General features: G+C 59.4%; 7 protein-coding genes across 7 annotated transcripts; 4 read left to right on the top strand and 3 right to left on the bottom strand.

The window, feature by feature from the left end:
- Positions 1 to 3: 3 nt before the first annotated feature.
- Positions 4 to 1,684, bottom strand: P884DRAFT_114908 (uncharacterized protein). The gene is made up of 3 exons (XM_069437102.1): positions 1,638 to 1,684; positions 1,447 to 1,464; positions 4 to 1,386 (listed from the first exon to the last, which is right to left on the bottom strand). Exons 2-3 carry the CDS (start codon positions 1,458 to 1,460, stop codon positions 144 to 146), a joined length of 1,257 nt encoding a protein of 418 aa, XP_069299426.1. The 5' UTR covers positions 1,461 to 1,464; positions 1,638 to 1,684; the 3' UTR covers positions 4 to 143.
- A 902-nt stretch (positions 1,685 to 2,586) lies between these two features.
- Positions 2,587 to 5,509, top strand: P884DRAFT_283823 (Transketolase, thiamine diphosphate binding domain-containing protein). The gene is made up of 6 exons (XM_069443685.1): positions 2,587 to 2,748; positions 2,920 to 2,966; positions 3,048 to 3,143; positions 3,214 to 3,298; positions 3,361 to 5,016; positions 5,091 to 5,509. The coding sequence occupies exons 1-6, from the start codon at positions 2,695 to 2,697 to the stop codon at positions 5,205 to 5,207; spliced, it is 2,055 nt and encodes a 684-aa protein (XP_069299425.1). The 5' UTR covers positions 2,587 to 2,694; the 3' UTR covers positions 5,208 to 5,509.
- A 445-nt stretch (positions 5,510 to 5,954) lies between these two features.
- Positions 5,955 to 7,811, top strand: P884DRAFT_276303 (uncharacterized protein; the record flags this gene model as incomplete). The annotated part of the gene is made up of 2 exons (XM_069442943.1): positions 5,955 to 6,542; positions 6,648 to 7,811. 2 exons carry the CDS (start codon positions 5,955 to 5,957, stop codon positions 7,809 to 7,811), a joined length of 1,752 nt encoding a protein of 583 aa, XP_069299424.1.
- A 2,226-nt stretch (positions 7,812 to 10,037) lies between these two features.
- Positions 10,038 to 10,529, top strand: P884DRAFT_196403 (uncharacterized protein; the record flags this gene model as incomplete). The annotated part of the gene is made up of 1 exon (XM_069437980.1): positions 10,038 to 10,529. One exon carries the CDS (start codon positions 10,038 to 10,040, stop codon positions 10,527 to 10,529), a length of 492 nt encoding a protein of 163 aa, XP_069299423.1.
- Positions 10,530 to 11,162: 633 nt separating this feature from the next.
- P884DRAFT_276301 (Alpha/Beta hydrolase protein) lies at positions 11,163 to 12,134 on the bottom strand (the record flags this gene model as incomplete). The annotated part of the gene is made up of 1 exon (XM_069442942.1): positions 11,163 to 12,134. One exon carries the CDS (start codon positions 12,132 to 12,134, stop codon positions 11,163 to 11,165), a length of 972 nt encoding a protein of 323 aa, XP_069299422.1.
- A 407-nt stretch (positions 12,135 to 12,541) lies between these two features.
- On the bottom strand, positions 12,542 to 15,034 carry P884DRAFT_257450 (uncharacterized protein). The gene has a single exon (XM_069441149.1). It carries the CDS (start codon positions 14,778 to 14,780, stop codon positions 12,807 to 12,809), a length of 1,974 nt encoding a protein of 657 aa, XP_069299421.1. The 5' UTR covers positions 14,781 to 15,034; the 3' UTR covers positions 12,542 to 12,806.
- A 668-nt stretch (positions 15,035 to 15,702) lies between these two features.
- Positions 15,703 to 17,357, top strand: P884DRAFT_196115 (tRNA-guanine(15) transglycosylase-like protein; the record flags this gene model as incomplete). Its single annotated transcript, XM_069437954.1, has 2 exons — positions 15,703 to 15,901; positions 16,024 to 17,357. 2 exons carry the CDS (start codon positions 15,703 to 15,705, stop codon positions 17,355 to 17,357), a joined length of 1,533 nt encoding a protein of 510 aa, XP_069299420.1.
- Positions 17,358 to 17,383: the final 26 nt, after the last annotated feature.

Genomic DNA, 17,383 nt, shown 5'->3' with positions numbered 1-17,383 from the left:
GGTGACGGCTTGTCTTGGTTTTTTCCCCCTTCTTATTCTTTTTTTTTTTTTCTTTTTCTTTTGTCTCTCTCTCTCTTTTTTGGTCTGCATGGGTCGAGATCGACCTATCGAGCTCGGAAGAATAGAACCAAGAATACCCCGCCTCAATCATCGTTTTTGTCACCATCACCCTCCTCCTTCTCCTCGTCCTCATCCTGGTTTGCATCCTCTGCCCTGTAGAGGTGCATCTGATACCGCATATTCTCCAGGGCAATGGGGTAGTCCAGCCCGCCCCCTTGCTCGCCGGCCAGGCGGAACCAAAGCGACTCGTGCGACTCGAGCTTGGCCCAGCGCCGCCCGCCGACCGGCTCGTCCCGGGTGGCGAGCAGGACCCTGTCGAGCAGCCAGTGCATCGGGTACCGCTTGGCCTCCTTGCCGACGGCGGCCTCCGAGTAGCTGCCGGGGCTGTCGACGACGAGCAGCAGGGAGCCCACGGGGACGGCGGCGGTCAGGTTGAGCAGCAAGGTCGTGGTTCGGCGCAGGCCGCCCGCCGTGAAGAGCTCGTTGAGGGTGAAGAGAAGGGTGACCAGGAGCGGGGCCGCGCCGAGCACGGCGGGGAGGGAGCTCCTGTCGAGGGCGAAGGCGTCCTGCCGGAGGACAGACGCGGCAAACCGCGAGGGAGGGACCATGGCGGCGTTGGCGAGTTTGGCCGCTTCGCTGGCGTACTTGGATATGGGCGGGGGAGTGGTGAGGGCCTCGGTGAGCTTGGTGACGACGGCTTCCCAGGGGCCGGAATCGAGGAGAGTGATGGCGCCTGACAAGGGAGGGTAGGAGGAGGAGGAGGAGGAAGGCTGATGGCTGAGGAAGGCTCCTAGAGCGACGAGCTCCGCTGCTCCGCCACCGATGGAGAAAATGTTGAGTTGGCGGGGGGTGAGCGGGTCGTGGGCGAGAGGTTCGCCCTCGTCGCCGCCGTTTTGGTGAACTTCCTGATTTTGCACGGTATTATTCGGAGCGGGACATGATAGCGATTGCAGATGGTCCCTGATTCTCTCCAACACAGAAGCATAACACAGAGCCCGCGTCGGACTCCATCGGGCCGCATACACTTCCAGGTACTCCGGGTTGCCAAATGCTCTTGCAAAGTCCCGATCGTACAGCGCTTGTTTCACGGATTGCAACGTGTCGGTAAAGCTCGGCGAGGAAAGGACCTCGCTAAATGCGTGCCTGAACACATCTAAGACACGCTGCTGGCGTTTCCTCTCCTCGGGCGAGATCGTTCGTTTCTGGCCTCGCCCATCCTCCGTTTCCTTGGACGAGAGAGCAGCCGGTCCCTTTTTTGGCCGACTTTTCGTGTTCGCGGCACTGGTTTTGCCGGTTTTGGGTTTTGCCCCTGAAGATGCCCCTTTTCTGCCGACCATCCTTCAGCTTGCTTTTGTTTGATAATTGCTTGTTACGGAGTCGACCGACCTCTTCAGCCTCATCTCTCTGTGGAGGTTGAGATCCATCGAGATTTGAAATTAGCCTGAATGCATCATCGCTGCGCAACCAGGCGGGAAAGTGGGAGGCCAGTATTCAAATCGCTAGTGCAGCCCCACTACGACCTCGAAATTCTACTCCTGCAGCTTTTACGGTTGACAAATACTTCGGGCAAACCTTACTTTTGAGTGCAAAGCAGTGCGACCGGCAGAGGAAAGAGCCCTGCAATCTGCATCTCGATCTTTCCAATTGTAAACCAAAGATTGGCCGAGCTCGGTGAGCGACGGCCCTAATGAATACCGCAGTTAGCGATGTGATTGATTGTCCCTTTATTTTTCTCCTTTGATGAAAAAGGCCATCCAATAACGCTTTCACCCTACGGAGTACCAACATAGGTATGGCGCGGCATTGCCCCCCCTCCCCCCCACCCCCCCGGTGCCCCGCTATCCGAGCAAAATGAAATATCTCTAGCACGCGGCACCTAGGCAAGGCTGTGTTCCAGATCTCGCAATCCAATTCAGACGCAAAAACTTCGGATAGATAACTTCGGGATGGCTACAGCTTGGCAGAGTAGAAAAAGACCTCACCTGATAGGGGACGCCGCGTTGCTGGCTGCACCGCGGATATGGGCTGCTAAGTGCGCGAGTATGCTGATTAACAGATTGGCATTGATTGTTAGTTATCACAGCAACGCATCTCCACGAACGTGCCGTTCAACGGTTGGCTCAGAACTCTCAATGGTGCGGGCTCCTTTTTCAAATGCGTGGTGTAGCGGTTTTGAAACGCCCTGATAGAATCGCATTACTCGAGCAGCCGGTGATCGGCTCCTGGGTAACGTCACCGAGTCCTCGACGTCACATAGAGTGACCCCCTGGTAGTTATCATTAAACAAAAATCACCTAACCAGCACAAACAATCTCGGGCACAACTAGCAGGAACCGGTCGAGCTCAACCCGAGTCACCACAGAACCCCACCATGACATTTCATCCGGGCGAACCAGAAGTCGCACGGCAGATCACTGCTTTCCAACGCTGGGCGTGGGTAACCCCACCTGCCCGATCCACGCAGGGTGTCAACGCCCCCAACAGGCGATTCCAGGGACACGACATAAAACCAACACCCCACCTTCTTCAGCTTTCCAACCTTCTCCCCTTCGCATCCTCCCCGCAAACTTGCTGCTGCTCCTGCTGCTGAAAAATTGACCCTTTAGTAACCGGAACCAGCAGACAATCGCAAACATGGGCTACACCGACGTCGACAAGCTCACCATCAACACGATCCGTGTGCTGGCCGTAGGTTGCCCCTCCCAACAAGAACCCCGCCCCCGCCAAAATCCGGCCCGTTCGGGCCCCCGCCATGAGCCATGCCGGGAGCTTATCTTCGCAGCCCAGGACTCGCCGCGCGGCATGGCGCTGAATTCACGTCGGAATGAGAAATCAGTCACTAATCTTCTTGCTTTCTAGGCCGATGCGACCTTTCACGCCAACTCGGGCCACCCGGGTGCCCCAATGTAAGCTCCTCGACAGGATTTGGGGCCGCTTGGCTTGGCCCCTCGCCGATTCCGGAGAAACTGCTGACACGACCGACTTAGGGGCATGGCACCTGTCGCACACGTTCTTTTCAACAGATTCATGAGGTTTAACCCCAAGAACCCTAAGTGGCTCAACCGGGATCGCTTCGTTCTCTCGTAAGTCCCACGGCCCCGGGATCTTTCCAGAAAAAGGCAGGTTGGCTGACATAACAATACACCTTCCTAGCAACGGGCATGGCTGCATGCTCCAATATGCGCTCCTCCACCTCTACGGTTATGACCTCTCTATTGACGACCTGAAGGCCTTCCGGGTAAGGTTTCCCCGCCTGCACTTGATCCTAGCGCGACGTGGAGTTTTTTAACACCCCTGTAGAAAGTCGACAGCATCACTCCCGGCCATCCCGAGGCTCACGACACTCCCGGCGTGGAGGTCACCACCGGCCCGCTCGGCCAGGGTATCAGCAATGCTGTTGGTCTTGCTATTGCCCAGGCGCACACCGCCGCCGTCTTCAACAAGCCGGGCTTCGAGATTGTTGACAACTACACATACTGCTTCCTTGGCGACGGCTGCTTGATGGAGGGTGTCTCCGCTGAGGCTTGCTCTCTGGCCGGCCACCTCCAGCTCGGCAACCTGATTGCCATCTGGGACGACAACAAGATCACCATCGACGGTGACACCAACCAGGCTTTCACAGAGGACGTCCTGAAGCGCTACGAGTCGTACGGCTGGCACATTCTGTCCGTCGGAGACGGAGACAATGACCTCGAGGGCATCGAGGCCGCCATCAGGAAGGCCCAGGAGGTCAAGGACAAGCCGACCCTCATCCAGCTCAAGACCATCATCGGTTACGGCTCGAAGCAGCAGGGCACCCACGGCGTCCACGGCTCTCCCCTCAAGGCTGACGATATCAAGCAGCTGAAGGAGAAGTTTGGCTTCAACCCCGAGGAGAGCTTCGTCGTGCCCCAGGAGGTGTACGACCACTGCCGCAAGGTGGCCGCTGCCGGTGCCGCCAAGGAGGAGGAGTGGAACAAGCTGCTCGCCAAGTACGCCGAGCAGTACAAGGCTGAGTACGAAGACCTGACCCGCCGCCTCAAGGGCGACCTCCCCGAGGGCTGGGAGAAGAACCTCCCCACCTATACGCCTGCCGATGCGGCTGTTGCGTCGAGGAAGCTCTCCGAGACTGTTCTCAACAAGATCTTCGATGCCGTGCCCGAGCTTGTCGGCGGTTCCGCCGACTTGACCGGCTCCAACCTGACCCGGTGGAAGGGCGCCGTTGATTTCCAGCCTCCCTCGACCGGCCTGGGCAACTACGCCGGCAGGTATATCCGCTTCGGTGTCCGTGAGCACGGTATGGGCGCCATCCTGAACGGTCTGGCCGCCTACGGCACCATAATTCCCTACGGCGGTACCTTCCTCAACTTCGTCTCGTACGCTGCGGGCGCTGTCCGTCTCTCTGCGCTCTCGCGCGTGCGCGTCATCTGGGTCGCGACACACGACTCGATCGGCCTCGGCGAGGACGGTCCCACTCACCAGCCCATCGAGACGCTCGCCCACTTCCGTGCTCTGCCCAACTGCATGGTCTGGCGTCCGGCCGACGGTAACGAGACCAGCGCTGCCTACTACGTCGCTCTCATCTCCAAGCACACTCCCAGCATCCTTGCGCTCTCTCGCCAGAACCTGCCGCAGCTCGAGGGCTCTGTCATTGACAAGGCCATCAAGGGCGGCTACGTCCTCCACGAGCAGGAAGGTGCTGACATCACGCTGGTGTCGACTGGTTCCGAGGTGTGCATCTGCGTCGACGCCGTCAAGGAGCTTGCCAAGCAGAACATCAAGGCCCGTGTTGTCTCGATGCCCTGCTGGGAGGTGTTTGACACGCAGCCCAAGGAGTACCAGCTCAGCGTTCTCCCCGACGGTATCCCGTCGCTGTCGGTTGAGGTCATGAGCACCATTGGCTGGGAGAGGTATACCCACGAGCAGTTTGGTCTCAACCGCTTCGGTGTCTCGGGTGCCTACAAGGATGTGTACAAGGCAAGTTATCCTGGCTTCTTTTGGTCTATATATATATATATTTCCCGCTTGCTAACGTTGCCTGCTCTCAACAGAAGTTCGAGTTCACCCCGGAGGGCGTTGCCAAGCGGGCAATTGCCACGATCAACTTCTGGAAGGACGTGCCTAACATTCGCTCGCCCCTCAACCGCGCATTCCAGCAGATCCTCTAAACGGGAGGGCGTTGGCGAAGAGAATGACCCCTCGATGAAAGGCGGAAAACAAATCGGTGATATAGCGATAGAAATATTTCGGTGGCGGAGGAAAAACAAGGCTCCGAACCTAGAACCGTCGGAAAAGCTATTTTTGGTATTGTCGGAATAGTTATGCGGTTATGAACAGTCGCGCTCATGACATGATATTGGAAGTAAATAGACTTCTGCTCCCATGCCTCGCTGCAATGCTGTGATACTGTGCCGTTGGCCATACGAGAATGACATGACTATGGATGTGTTGCGGCTGGCTTCTCTTTGTCAGATCGAAGTCGTCACAAGTGCTCACTCGGTCCTTTCGAGGAACCCCACGCAACAAGCGGTTTAAGCATGTGGGGCTAGGATGCTTGCCGCACCTGCGCAGCAGCTTGCTTGGAGCTGCCACCTCGCATGAAGTGTGCGACGCCCTACTTAGGCAGCTCTTGCTAAGAAGAGCACAACAACACCTCATCGAATCAACGAATCATTGGGCCAACGTCAGCAACCTTCTCGTATTGGTAACATTGCTGGACGCTTCGTCTATTGTATAACCAAATCTAGTTTCGGGTGAAGGAGAAAGCCAACTCGGTGCACGATGGACGAAGACAAGGCCAAGGCCGAGAAGGTCGCTGCGGCCAAGAAGAAGGTAGCTATCGCGCATCCTCGCTATCTGCTCGATATCTGACCCGGCGACGTACTTACCAACGCGGAAATGACCAGTTTGAGCAAATGAGGAAAGCAAAGGCCAAAAAGGCCGGAGCCAGCAGCAAGAAGGGAGGTGACGCCAAAGCCCCGGCCCCCGCCACCGAAGATGCCCCCCCGTCGCCAGCAGCCGCGGAGCCGACTGTGGCCGAAGCACTCGAGAAGAAAGAAGAAGATGACGAAGAAAGGGGAAAAGAAGTAAAGGAAGAAGAGCCTCAAGAACAAGAGAAGACAACCGAGGAGTTCCCGTCCGTCTCAGAAGACGCGGCTGCCGAGTTGGCTCCCGCTACGACGCCCTCCCTGGCGCAGCAGTCCAAGGCTCGGTCGACCTCGTTCAGGCAGGGGTCGAGCTCCGTCTCCAGCGGTGCACCGTTGTCGCCGGGTGCTGGTGCAGTAGGTCTGGGGCTGCTCAGCCCCGAGGGCGAGACGGCGCCGGATATCTACCGGAAGCATGTCCTGAGAATCGAAGAGCTCGAGAAGGAGAACAAGGCGTTGGCGAAGGAACTGAAGGACGCAGAGAAGCGCTGGCAGAAGGCCGAGGGGGAACTGGCAGATCTCAGAGAAGGCGAGGGCACTGCTGCCGGAGGCGACGGGGGAGGGGAAGTAGAGAAGCTGGTACGTCTAGTCTCGACGCAAGCCTGCTCGCCAACCCCCCCCCCCCCCCCCTTGCGTTTTCTTACATGCATACTGACGATATTTGCTCTTCTCGTTTTATTTTAGAAACACGAGATCGCCGCTCTCCAGCGCCAAAACTCCCAGCTACAAGCCCAGCTCAGCCGCCGCCACGGCTCCTCCCCGTCTCTCTCCATGTCCTCCCCGCCGGCCACCAGCGAGCTGGAAGCGCAGCTCCAGAGCAAGTCCGTGACGATCGAGACCATGGAACTCGAGATGTCGCGGCTGCGGGCGCAGGTGGAGCGGCTCTCGGTCTCGGCCTCCACGCCGTCGGAGCAGATCACGGCGCTCGAGGAGAAGCTCGCGCGGGCGGACAAGGCGGCGGGCCTTGCGCAGCGCGAGCTGCACGACCTCAAGATTGAGCTGGAGCAGGCGTCCAAGAAGGCGGTCAAGGAAGGGTCGGAGCGCGCGTCGGCCGAGACCAAGGCGCGCGCGCTCGAGCAGCAGGCCGCCGAGGCGGCCGCGGCGCGGGACGAGCTCGCCCGCAAGGCGGAGGCGCTCAAGAAGAAGGTGGCCACGCTCACGACGCTGCACAAGGAGCAGGACGGCCGCACCCAGGCCCTCCGCCGCGACAAGGAGCGGGCCGAGAAGGAGGCGGCCGAGCTGAGGGCCAAGCTGGACGAGGCCGAGGCCGAGATCCTGCGGCTGCGCAAGAAGGACGCGGCCGAAGGCGGCGGCGACGACGACGGCGTGGACGAACTGGAGGACGAGGAGCGGCAGAGGCTGGAGAAGAGGATCCGGGAGCTCGAGGCCGAGAACACGGACCTGAGGAGGGGCATCTGGAGGGAGAAGCGACGAGAGATGCAGGTCGGGCCGGACGAGGACGTCGCCGCCGCCGCCGCCGCCGCTGCCGGCGGTGCTGCGGGGGGCGTGTTCGAGACGGTCGATCTCGGCGGGGCATCGGCGCCGCCGGCCAGGAAGAGCGCAGCGGGGTTGGGCGAGTTCCTTGCCAGCGGTTTGAACGCGTTGACTGGCGCCGCTGGCGGCGGCCACGGGTACGGACACGGTCACGACGACGGGCTGCTGGAGGATGACGACATGGAGTTCGACGAGGAGGCGTTCAGGCGGGCGCAGGAAGAGGAGCAGAAGCAGAGGATCGAGAGGATCAAGGAGATCAAGAGGTCGTTGAAGAACTGGGAGGGCTGGAGGCTCGACCTGGTGGAGAACCGGAGGGGCGGTGGTGAAGGGATCGGGGAGATCTTTGAGGTGTGAGAGGGTGTGTGAGCAGCCATCGATATATATGATTGATAAGGGTGAAGGTTCATACGAAGGGAGGCCCGTGTCAAAGGAATCAGGATCATCTTTTTTTTGCGCACTCCCCATGATCATTCCCGCCTCTGCGCGCTGGATCCATACAACACACCCAGTATATCAATCTCTCCCATGCCGAGGACAGGGTCGTCGCCAAATTTCGAGCGGACTGGTGTCCTATAAGTCGCCGCTCAAGGGCACCATTTGACTGAAAGATGGTTTGGATGCTTCCGTTGGCCCGTATACTTTGATTTGGCTCATTGTGGTTGTCATGATGAATTGAAATACTAAACTCGGTTGACAATGGCAGGCAAAGGCACAAGATGGAGCAATCGTGGCTAAAACTCGAGCCGCATCGATCGAGAAGGTTTCCACTGAAAGGCTGATATCAACGTTCCTACACCAAACCTCTTTGATGGATGATTTTTCATGGTACGATGGCAACGGCTAAGGTAGCCCGATGGCAGCCTGGAACATGAGAGTAATAACGTGCCTTCTCCCGGGCACTTCCATTCCATGAAGTGTGCCTAAGGAATCATATCGACGTAGCAAGCACTATCACCCATCATTTCATGTGAAATAAGCCCATTTCGAATTTCACGGTTCTTCGTTTTGTCTCTTGCGGTTTCCAGTCTCCAATTCCCACTTCTCTTACCAAATGCTTTTGTTCCACCATCCCATTCCTTCTTAAGCTCATAATTCCTTAGCATCAACAGCCGACTTCTTCCTCCAGACTTCCTTCAACCATCTCCGCCCGATCAGAAAGCATCTACTCCCGCTGTCTTCGCTCAGGCGAGTGAAGTTCGTCACGAACTCTATCAGTCTCTTCAAGGCAAAGTTGCTTGATCCGAAGCAATCCTCCCTCTATCTTTCATATCTCTCTGGCGAGGAAAGCACCCGTTTGCCCAACCGATGGCGACCAGCTATTGGAAATATCATTGAAACGCAAGTCCCGTTCTCTACGGCTTATTTTCCGTTGCACTCTTGCTCCCTCCTCTTCCCACATCTCCCTCTTCATTTCTGCGGAACTCTTACTCCCACCGCACAAGAGAGTGTGACCCTCTTCAGTCAGTTATCCTTCATCTCGGGTCGCCCTACTTCCCTGCTCGCCGCGCGATTGTCTACCTCATCTGAAGTGAAATCGCGGTTCCCGCGAGCCACGAAGCGACCGAAGACCAAGCAGTTCTAATCCTCAAAATCTTGCATCTCCCATCGGGTCTACCCGAAAACCCAGGTTAGCATTCATCCCTCGAAAGGCTCAAATTTGCATTCGGATTCTAACCTGGAGAACCAAGAAATAAAACCTCAGAGTCAGACATGCCAGCTCTTAAGAATCAGGCAAGTCGACAGAAAAGTAACACGAAAACATTCCCAAGAGTTCGAGCTTCGCCAACCAAAAAGGAGGACACTACGACAATGGCCCCTGCTGGCGCTGGTTCAAAAGTCTCTGGCCCACTGTCAAACCTAAACAAACCTCGTTTGTTGAAGATTCAGAAGTTCGTTCCCCCGCCTTCTCGCAGAGCAGAAGTGATGCGGAGCTTCCGGGCAAGCAACCAGCGGCGAGAAATGATAATGAAGGATGAGGATTTGGCAGAGGAAGAAGACCCAGAGAACAGTGAGACACAGGACGAAGAAATGGAGGACGAGAATTCAGAGGACGAGGATGCAGAGGACGAAGATGCAGAGGACGAGGATGCAGAGGACGAGGATGCAGAGGACGAAGATGCAGAGGACGAGGATGCAGAGGACGAGGATACATGGGCCGAGGATACATGGACCAAGGATACATGGACCAAGGATACATGGACCGAGGATGCAGAGGACGTCGGCTTCGCAGCGGGACAGTCAACCACCGACAACTCTCTGGGCGCTGTGCAATCGTCGAGAGAAGAGCGCGCTGGAGGGCCGTTGGGAGCCGGTTCTCCATGGCCCAACTGGCCGTCCAGAACAACGATCCTTCAGCTCGCACAGTGCACCGGCCTTGACAACAAAACGAACCGAGGCCTGCTCCCCGATCCGACAGCGAGAGACGTCATCGTCAACGCGTTGGCCTCGGTCCGGTTCCTCAACGACGTCGGCCAGTCCCCGGTCAATCCCGATGCCATTGGGGTGGACTCGGCAGGCCGGCTCTTCAAGGTCTCGACTTCCTATCACGAGAGCAAAAACTATCGCGCCGATTTTTGCGACATGGTTGCAGACCTTGAAAAACGCGTGAGACATGGCGAGATTGAAGATCAGATGAAGGCGTACCTTAGCGCCATGGACGCCTGCGGGGAGAACGAATACGGCACAGATCACCTGACCGGCAACCTGAGGTGTCTCGTCAGTGACGTGTTGCAGAATAAGGACATCAGCGTTCCGATCCTCGAGAGGGTTGTGGCCGACTGCGCGAGAGTGGTGGCGAGCCTGGACGAGGCGTTGTCCCTGTTCGTCGCCGTGAAGCAGGACCTGCTTGAGACCGGGTCGACGAGTCTGAAGAGGTTGAACCGGCTGCGGGAGAACAAATGGCTCGCGCTATGCCACTCTCACCTGTTGGACGTGAAGACGCAGGAAGACGTGGACAGTCTGCGCCAAGCATTGACCCGAATCAGCCTGTGTTATTATGGACCCCTTGGACACGCACAGGAGCTGATGAGGAACTTGAAACTAGAAATTCATGAGGCTTCCATGTGGGACTGACAAGAAGTTCCCGATAGGCCTAGCCAAATGGAGTTGCGAGGCTGGCTGGGCATGCAGCCTCGTAATTGAGGAGCCAGAGGGTAGCGGTGCCAGGTGTTGACGGACCCGGGGCGGCCGAGGCTTTGCAACTACCGAAGGGTAAACTGGGTGAGAGAAGGCTGGCGTTTGGCTCTCGAGTGGGCAGAGACACAGATCTATTATTCTTCTACGGTGGGAGATGCGGGACACAGCGGTGCCTTTGGCACGAAGACGGGGACTAGAAACGCTGGATGAGGGCTGAGAACACGGCCAATCTGCCATTTATCCCCCCCCTTTTTTTTTTTTTTTTGCTCACTCTCTGCACCTCCAAGCACTCGATGAGTTACTCACTCTGCATTGCGTAGATTTAATATACGACGCGATCTGTTCCCCCGGCACCAAGGACTCGGTCAACCGACGTCAGGAAGAACTACTGCACACCGTCCTATCTTGCCCTCTTAAGAGCTCACGCTTTAGAAATAGCGGGATTCAGGTGCACTGCCGTGACGTAGCTCCTCGTTAATAAGCGTAGTGTGTCCTCCCCCTCCCCATCAAGAAAGAACCCAACAAGGTCTCCGACCCGAGAGCTGACGGCGGCGCAAATGGCCTCGGGGCTCAGAGCCACAGGTTCCTCAACCGCTCGGCAAAGAAGCGCATCATGGGCAGGGCCTCCTCGCGGTTGCGCGGCATCCCGTCGTCGTTCCTCTTCCACCGGACGACCTTGACGTCCTTAAACTCCCTCTCGAGCAGCTCCACGGCGTCCTCGTCGACCGCCTCGCTCTCGCGGCCGCAGCAGACCAGCACGGGAGTCTTGGACTTGCCCAGCCCGCCGACGGTGGGCACCATGGACACGGGCAGCGCCCCGCCGATGGCGACGACCCCCTTGAACGCCATTCCATTCCCATTCCAATTCCCATTCCCATTCCCGTCTCCCTTGCCCTGCCCAGCGGCCGCGGCACCCTTCGTGGCGACGACCTCCACGACGCGGTCCCCCCCGCGGAGGGCGCTGGCCAGCCCCAGGGCGAACGAGGCGCCCTGGCCGAACCCGAACAGCATCAGGTCCCCGGCCGCCCACCCGCACCGGCGCACCAGCACCTCCCCGATCAGGCGGTCGACCACCCAGGCGCGCGCGCGGTCGAAGCCCGGGTCCGGGTCGATGGCGTCGCCGTCCCGGGAGAAGACGAGGTCGTCGCCCCAGTGGTACCCCGCGCGCGCGCCGCCGCCGCCGTCGTCCGCGGGGGAGGGAGGAGGAGGGGGGAGGAGGGCGGGCGGGAGCGGGGCGGTGCCGCGGACGGCGATGGCCAGCACGCCCGGGAGGGCCAGGTTGCGGGCGAAGGCGGCGAAGGCGGCCTCGGTGTCGCCCAGGCCGTGGAAGAGGAGCAGGATCGAGGTGGTGGACTCGGGCGGGTTGGGGTAGACCAGCGAGATGGGGTCGTCGTCTGGTTGGCCTCCTCCTTTTCCCTGTCGTTGCTGTTGTTCCTGCTGTTGCTGCTGTTGCTGTTGTTGTCGTCGTCGACCTTGGTAGGTGGGGTGCGACGGGAGGATGGAGGCAAAGTCCTCCTTGGTGGGGATGCGTGTTGGCGGCATGGTTTTATATGTTATGTCTTTGTTTTTTTCTTTTCTTTATTTTTTATTTTATTTTAATTTCTATTTTTCATTCCTGTTTTTGCAGGTATGTTTCAGATGGGAATGCTGCTGTGTTTTATCGAATGCACAGTAAGTAACTACATCATGATCCGTCATTACGAGGAATGGATCTTGGTAGAAGAAGGAAAGTTGACTTGAAGTGGGGTGTGCCGGCTTGGCAACCGGTCCCGCTGCCGGATGGGCCCGCTCTGGCCCGCTCCAAAAAGTGGGGAGCTTCGGATGGCTGCTCGGGTGGGCGGCTCCGGAAATCCAAAGACAAGAGAGGGCCGGATTGAGGATCACATTCGAGCATCGCGATACCGAAATGGCCTTGTCCTTTTGGACAGAAGAATTATTCACGCAAGATTGCACGCACGCTTGGCTTGCTAAATTACCGTATCACAGATGCTCCGGTGGACTCGCTGCGGGACTTTGGCGTGTACGGGCGTCTGCGGAAGAGCCAAGTAGGCGCTGGTTGATACTTTCCTATCTATATATACAGATGACTCTCAAAACACCCCCCACACAATGTGACATGAAAACACCAAGAAAAGGAACCCCAAGAAACAACAAAACAAGATACCCGGCCCCGTGACTCGATCAAACGCAAACGCCCTACTCCCAGATAATGCTTTATGCCCTCCTCATATCCCCGCCCTCGTCTCTCGTCCTCAGCTTCGATGGCCCCGGTGCCATCTGTGACCACCTTCCATTCGCATCCCACGTTCCCGCCCGGGTGTAGTCCCCCCTCTGGCTGCCTTGCATCCACGCAAACCGGAAGTACTCATTCATGCTCGAATCCTCCGCATCCCTTACCCACGTGACGTTGGAGACTTCGGTCCCGTCGCCGTCATCAAAGTACTTTCTGAACCTTTCCACGTCGTTCACGAGCACGCTGATGCCATCGTACGCGGCCGGCGGCGGGTCCCACGAGAAGGTGATGCTGCTGTTGCCCACAATGACGGGCGGGCGAATGGACGGGAGGGGCGAGTCCAAGGGCGCGTCGCCGCGGAGGGCGTAGTCGGTCTGCAGGATCGGATCGAACCCCCAGCGGGCGATGCCGTTGACGAAGAGGCCGACGAGCAGGCCCTGGTAAAGGAGAGACGGGCGGATCTGGATGGCGGTGCCGGGCAGGAGGAGGAGGGCAAGGACGTAGTGGTGGACGCGCAGGTTGAGGTCCGGCAGGGCGACGCAGATGACGATGCCGAGGGCGAGGAGGCCGTAGAGCTCGAGGTTGCGCACCAGGCGGCCTTCTTGGCGGAAGAACCAGACTTGGGCCGACGCGATGACGACGAGGAGGATGATGATGATGGCCAAGGCGGCGCGCGCGCCGGGCTGTTGGTTGAGGTCGTGGGGCGTGAGGCGCTGGATGGGGATGAAGTCGAGCGTGTAGTTGGTCAGGGCGCCGACCCAGGCGGCGCCGAGCCAGAGGATCGTCTTCTCGATCTGGGCCGTGAGGCCCTTGAGCGTCCGCCTGACGCCCATCTTGTCGTACATGACCCATGCGACGAACATGGCGGGGAGAAACCTCCCGATCTCGATCGAGAAGAGGCTAGCTATGTTCGAATGGTTGGGGGTATCGGTGGCCATGCCGACGGTCCAGAAGAGGACGGTAAAAACGGGGAAGAAGAAGAGGGCCGGCGAAGTGACCAAGACAGAGAAGACGGCGGTGAACACGACGGATATGGAGAGCAAAGACCAGATCACGTCGCGGGCGTCGCACTGGATGCCCGGCTCGAAGGCGAAGGAGAGCGGGAAGTACGAGTCGAAGGCGATGCTTGTGATGCCGTTCCTCGTCGTGCTGTTGTACCGGGCCCCGCGTCCGATCAACCGGACCACCCCGCACCCGCCATTGGCGTTGGAGATGGCGCCCGCATGGATGGCGGAGCCGCAGATGTACGAGTCGCCCCGGTACACCGCGGTCCCGTTGCCTGCCTCGGGGGGACCGCCGATGACGAGCGGCCGGTAGATGATCTCCTGGTCCCCGACGGCGCGCGGGTTCAGCACGTGGTAGCTGGCGCAGTTTGCCGGGCACCGGAACGGGAACCCGCCGTCGGTAAAAGGCCGGCAGTCCACGCCGTCGACCCCGCAGCCATTGCCCGAGACCCAGTAGGTAGACCCGCAGCCTATCTGGGTGGGCGTACCCCAGTCGGGGATCTCGGCCGCTATGAGACCCTGGCGCATGACCAAGGCGAAGGTGAGAAGCCATACGCCCCAGAAGCCGAAGACGGCGAGAACCTTGTGGCGCTTACGCGGCAGGTACTTGTCGAGCAGCACGATCGGGGCGTGCTGGACCTGGGGCAGGAGAGGGTCGATCCGGTAGCGTCCTGGATGTGAAGGACCGCGCGCCCACTTCGCGGTGGCCTTGATGATGCGGCGGACGGGATACGGCACCCACTTGAAGCGCTTCCACGAGCCCGCATCCTGGATGAAGCGTGGGGTCGGGGGCCTGCTGTCCTGCTCGAGGCCTTCGACCCGCGGGGCATCACGAATAGGCGCATCGGGATGGTCGGCGCCGACGACGGTCACGGTGACGTCCGAGATGGCCGCATCGTGGCTCTCGTGGTCACTGGATTGAACTTGGACTTGGGCCGTGGTTTCGCCCATGATCGGTGGTCGGTGGTGGAAACTCAATTCGGATCCTGGAAGGGTCGGGGTCGATCTCGATCGAGCTAAGGGTGTGACAAAGAATTGGTAGGGCGGGCGACCCGGCGGGGAAGGAAGAAATTATCGGCCCAGAGGACGCCTAACCATTCCGTATCTTGGAAGCAGAGGCAAACGAGCTGCAAGCCTCTGGGAAGAGCGGGGCAGGCGGATAGAAAGATATTTGCGAGATGCGAAAGGTGCCTGCCTGCCTTGGTCGCAGGATGGAGCTCGGTGCATAAGCCGGCGGCCAAGGCGCGAGGGCGCAGCACGGGCATCCCTTCCCTGTTCTCGGTACCTGAGGCCGCTGAAACCCAGCCCTGCCAATGGAGAGCGGCTCAGGGCGGGGCACAACTAGTTACAGACGGGAAGGGTGGGGTCTGGCCCAGACCACTTGGCATTGCCCAACCTGAGCGACCGCTTGCCCAGAGCAGAAGCCGAACCAAGAAACCGGGTTGATACAGGGCATCTATTTGGTACTCGGTATGTACTATTACATACATCAGAAGTACGTTATGGCATTTCTAACAGTAGGACGGTTAGACATTGCAGTCGTCGAAGAAAAAAATTCAAAGTAGAATTCTGACTTTCTGTGTTCTCTGCTTTTTTTTTTACTCTCTCTCGTTTTTTTTTTTGCCACATAATTGACCTTCAACCTGAAAATCGGGCTTGGTGGGTCCTGGCCGCCTATCGGCGCAGGGCTTTTAACTAACACACTAACCAAGTGAAAGACCAAGTGCCCCGAGCCGTCTGAAATCTGCGCTGCACCCACCGAGCGGGATTGATGAATCAGCGAGCCCCTGATGAGCGACCCAGGGCTTGAGTGATCGGCACATCAGCACATGACACCATGACGGCTGATGCTCAAAGTCCAGACTCGGCGGCCATGAGATTTGACATTCTCAAGGGCGCTCTAAAAGATGGCGTCGCGGCACGGGTCGGTCGTCTAGCCTTTGCGGGGCGACTGCCCATGGACACGCCCAACTTCATCGGCACCACCTCACGCGGCGCCCTGCCTCATCTCACTCCCGACAATGTGAGCAAGCATCTGCAGATCGCGGGTGCCTACATGGCACTGGAGGACTGTGAGTATCTGAATCGCTGTTTTGGGCCTTTATTTTTATGTTATTTTATGTTGTTATTTTTTTAATTTCACTCCCTGTCATGGAACTCTTCCTCCTTCGTTCTCATCGACTAACTAGTTCAGTCATCGAGCGCCCTCAGCAGTATTCCCAGAGGACGCCGCCCATCTACGGGACTCCCACGACGGCAAAACATAACACCCGGCTGCACAGGTTTACCGCCATGCCGCAGACCGTCACCACCGTCTTGGGAGCCCGCCGCATCCCCGCCGTGCCCTCGCCCATGGGCAACACCAACGCCTCCATCTCCGTCTTCACCTCGACCGGCTTCCAGGTCCTCACCACCAAGGAGTACCTCTCCGCCGTCGAGGCTCTCGGCCCGGACATCGCCATCCCCCTGGCCGACCTCACCCACAGCACCATCACTCCGAGCTCGAAGCGCGCCCTGCGCATGGCCGAGCGCACCGACGAGTGGGTGGTCGAATGGTTCTCCTCCCTTTCCGAGTCCGGCACTACTCCTCCTCCGAGGACCTCCACCTTCGCCCCAATCCTACCCATATCCTACTCCATCCAGTGGGAGTACGTCTCCCGCCTGGCCGAGGACTACCTGCCCACGGGCCAGCTCGCCGGCCTCGCCATCCACGACCCGGACGTCCTCCCGGACCTGGCCGAGCACTGCCCGGCACTGCTGCCCCTCCCGCGCCTCTCCCTCTCCAACCCGCCCACGCCCCACCACATCCTGCGCCAGATCGCCCTCGGCGTCGACGTCTTCGCCCTCCCCTTCATCAACGCCCTCTCCGACGCCGGCCTCGCCCTCTCCTTCACATTCCCCCCTCCACCACCACCACCACCACCATCATCATCATCATCATCATCATCATCATCAACACCTTCATCACCACCATCCCAATCATCCCCAGCCTCCGCCGGGACAGGGACAGGGACAGGGACAGGGACAGGGACAGAAACAGAGACGGGGACCGGCCTGCTCCCGCTCGCCATCGACCTCTCCCACCCGTCCCACGCGACCTCCCTGGAGCCGCTGGCGCCCGGGTGCGCGTGCTACGCCTGCGCGGCGCACCACCGCGCGTACGTGCACCACCTGCTGTCGGCGCGCGAGATGCTGGGGTGGACGCTGCTGCAGGTCCACAACCACGCCGTCGTCGCGGCCTTCTTCGCCGGCGTGCGCGCCGCCCTCGCCGGGGGCGGGGGCGAGGGGAGCCCGGAGGCGTTCGACGACGCCGTCCGCCGGTTCGCGCGCGCGTACGAGCCCGACTTCCCCGCCGGCGCCGCCGAGCGGCCCCGCGCGAGGGGGTACCAGTACAAGAGCGTCGGCGGCGGCGAGGCCAAGAGGAACAAGCCCGCGTGGGGCAAGCTGGAGCCGGCGGCGGAGGCGGAGAGCGGGAGCGGGAGCGGGAGCGGGCAGGGAGCGGATACGACAGCCGGCGTCGCCGCCTGAGGGCCGGGACTGGAGGGAACTGAATC

The sequence above is a fragment of the Thermothelomyces heterothallicus genome (assembly GCF_042370625.1).
Source record: "Thermothelomyces heterothallicus CBS 202.75 unplaced genomic scaffold P884_scaffold_6, whole genome shotgun sequence".
NCBI lineage: Eukaryota > Fungi > Ascomycota > Sordariomycetes > Sordariales > Chaetomiaceae > Thermothelomyces > Thermothelomyces heterothallicus.
Note: the sequence above shows the minus strand (reverse complement) of the source record. Positions and strands in the feature narration are given on the sequence as shown.

Bases quoted from the DNA above. Each gene is read 5' to 3' on its own strand.
- P884DRAFT_283823 (XM_069443685.1), top strand. From the start codon at position 2,695: ATGGGCTACACCGACGTCGACAAGCTCACCATCAACACGATCCGTGTG. The intron at 3,299-3,360 runs GTAAGGTTTCCC...ACACCCCTGTAG, and splicing joins ACGACCTGAAGGCCTTCCGG to AAAGTCGACAGCATCACTCC. The intron at 5,017-5,090 runs GCAAGTTATCCT...TGCTCTCAACAG, and splicing joins CCTACAAGGATGTGTACAAG to AAGTTCGAGTTCACCCCGGA.
- P884DRAFT_257450 (XM_069441149.1), bottom strand. From the start codon at position 14,780: ATGGGCGAAACCACGGCCCAAGTCCAAGTTCAATCCAGTGACCACGAG.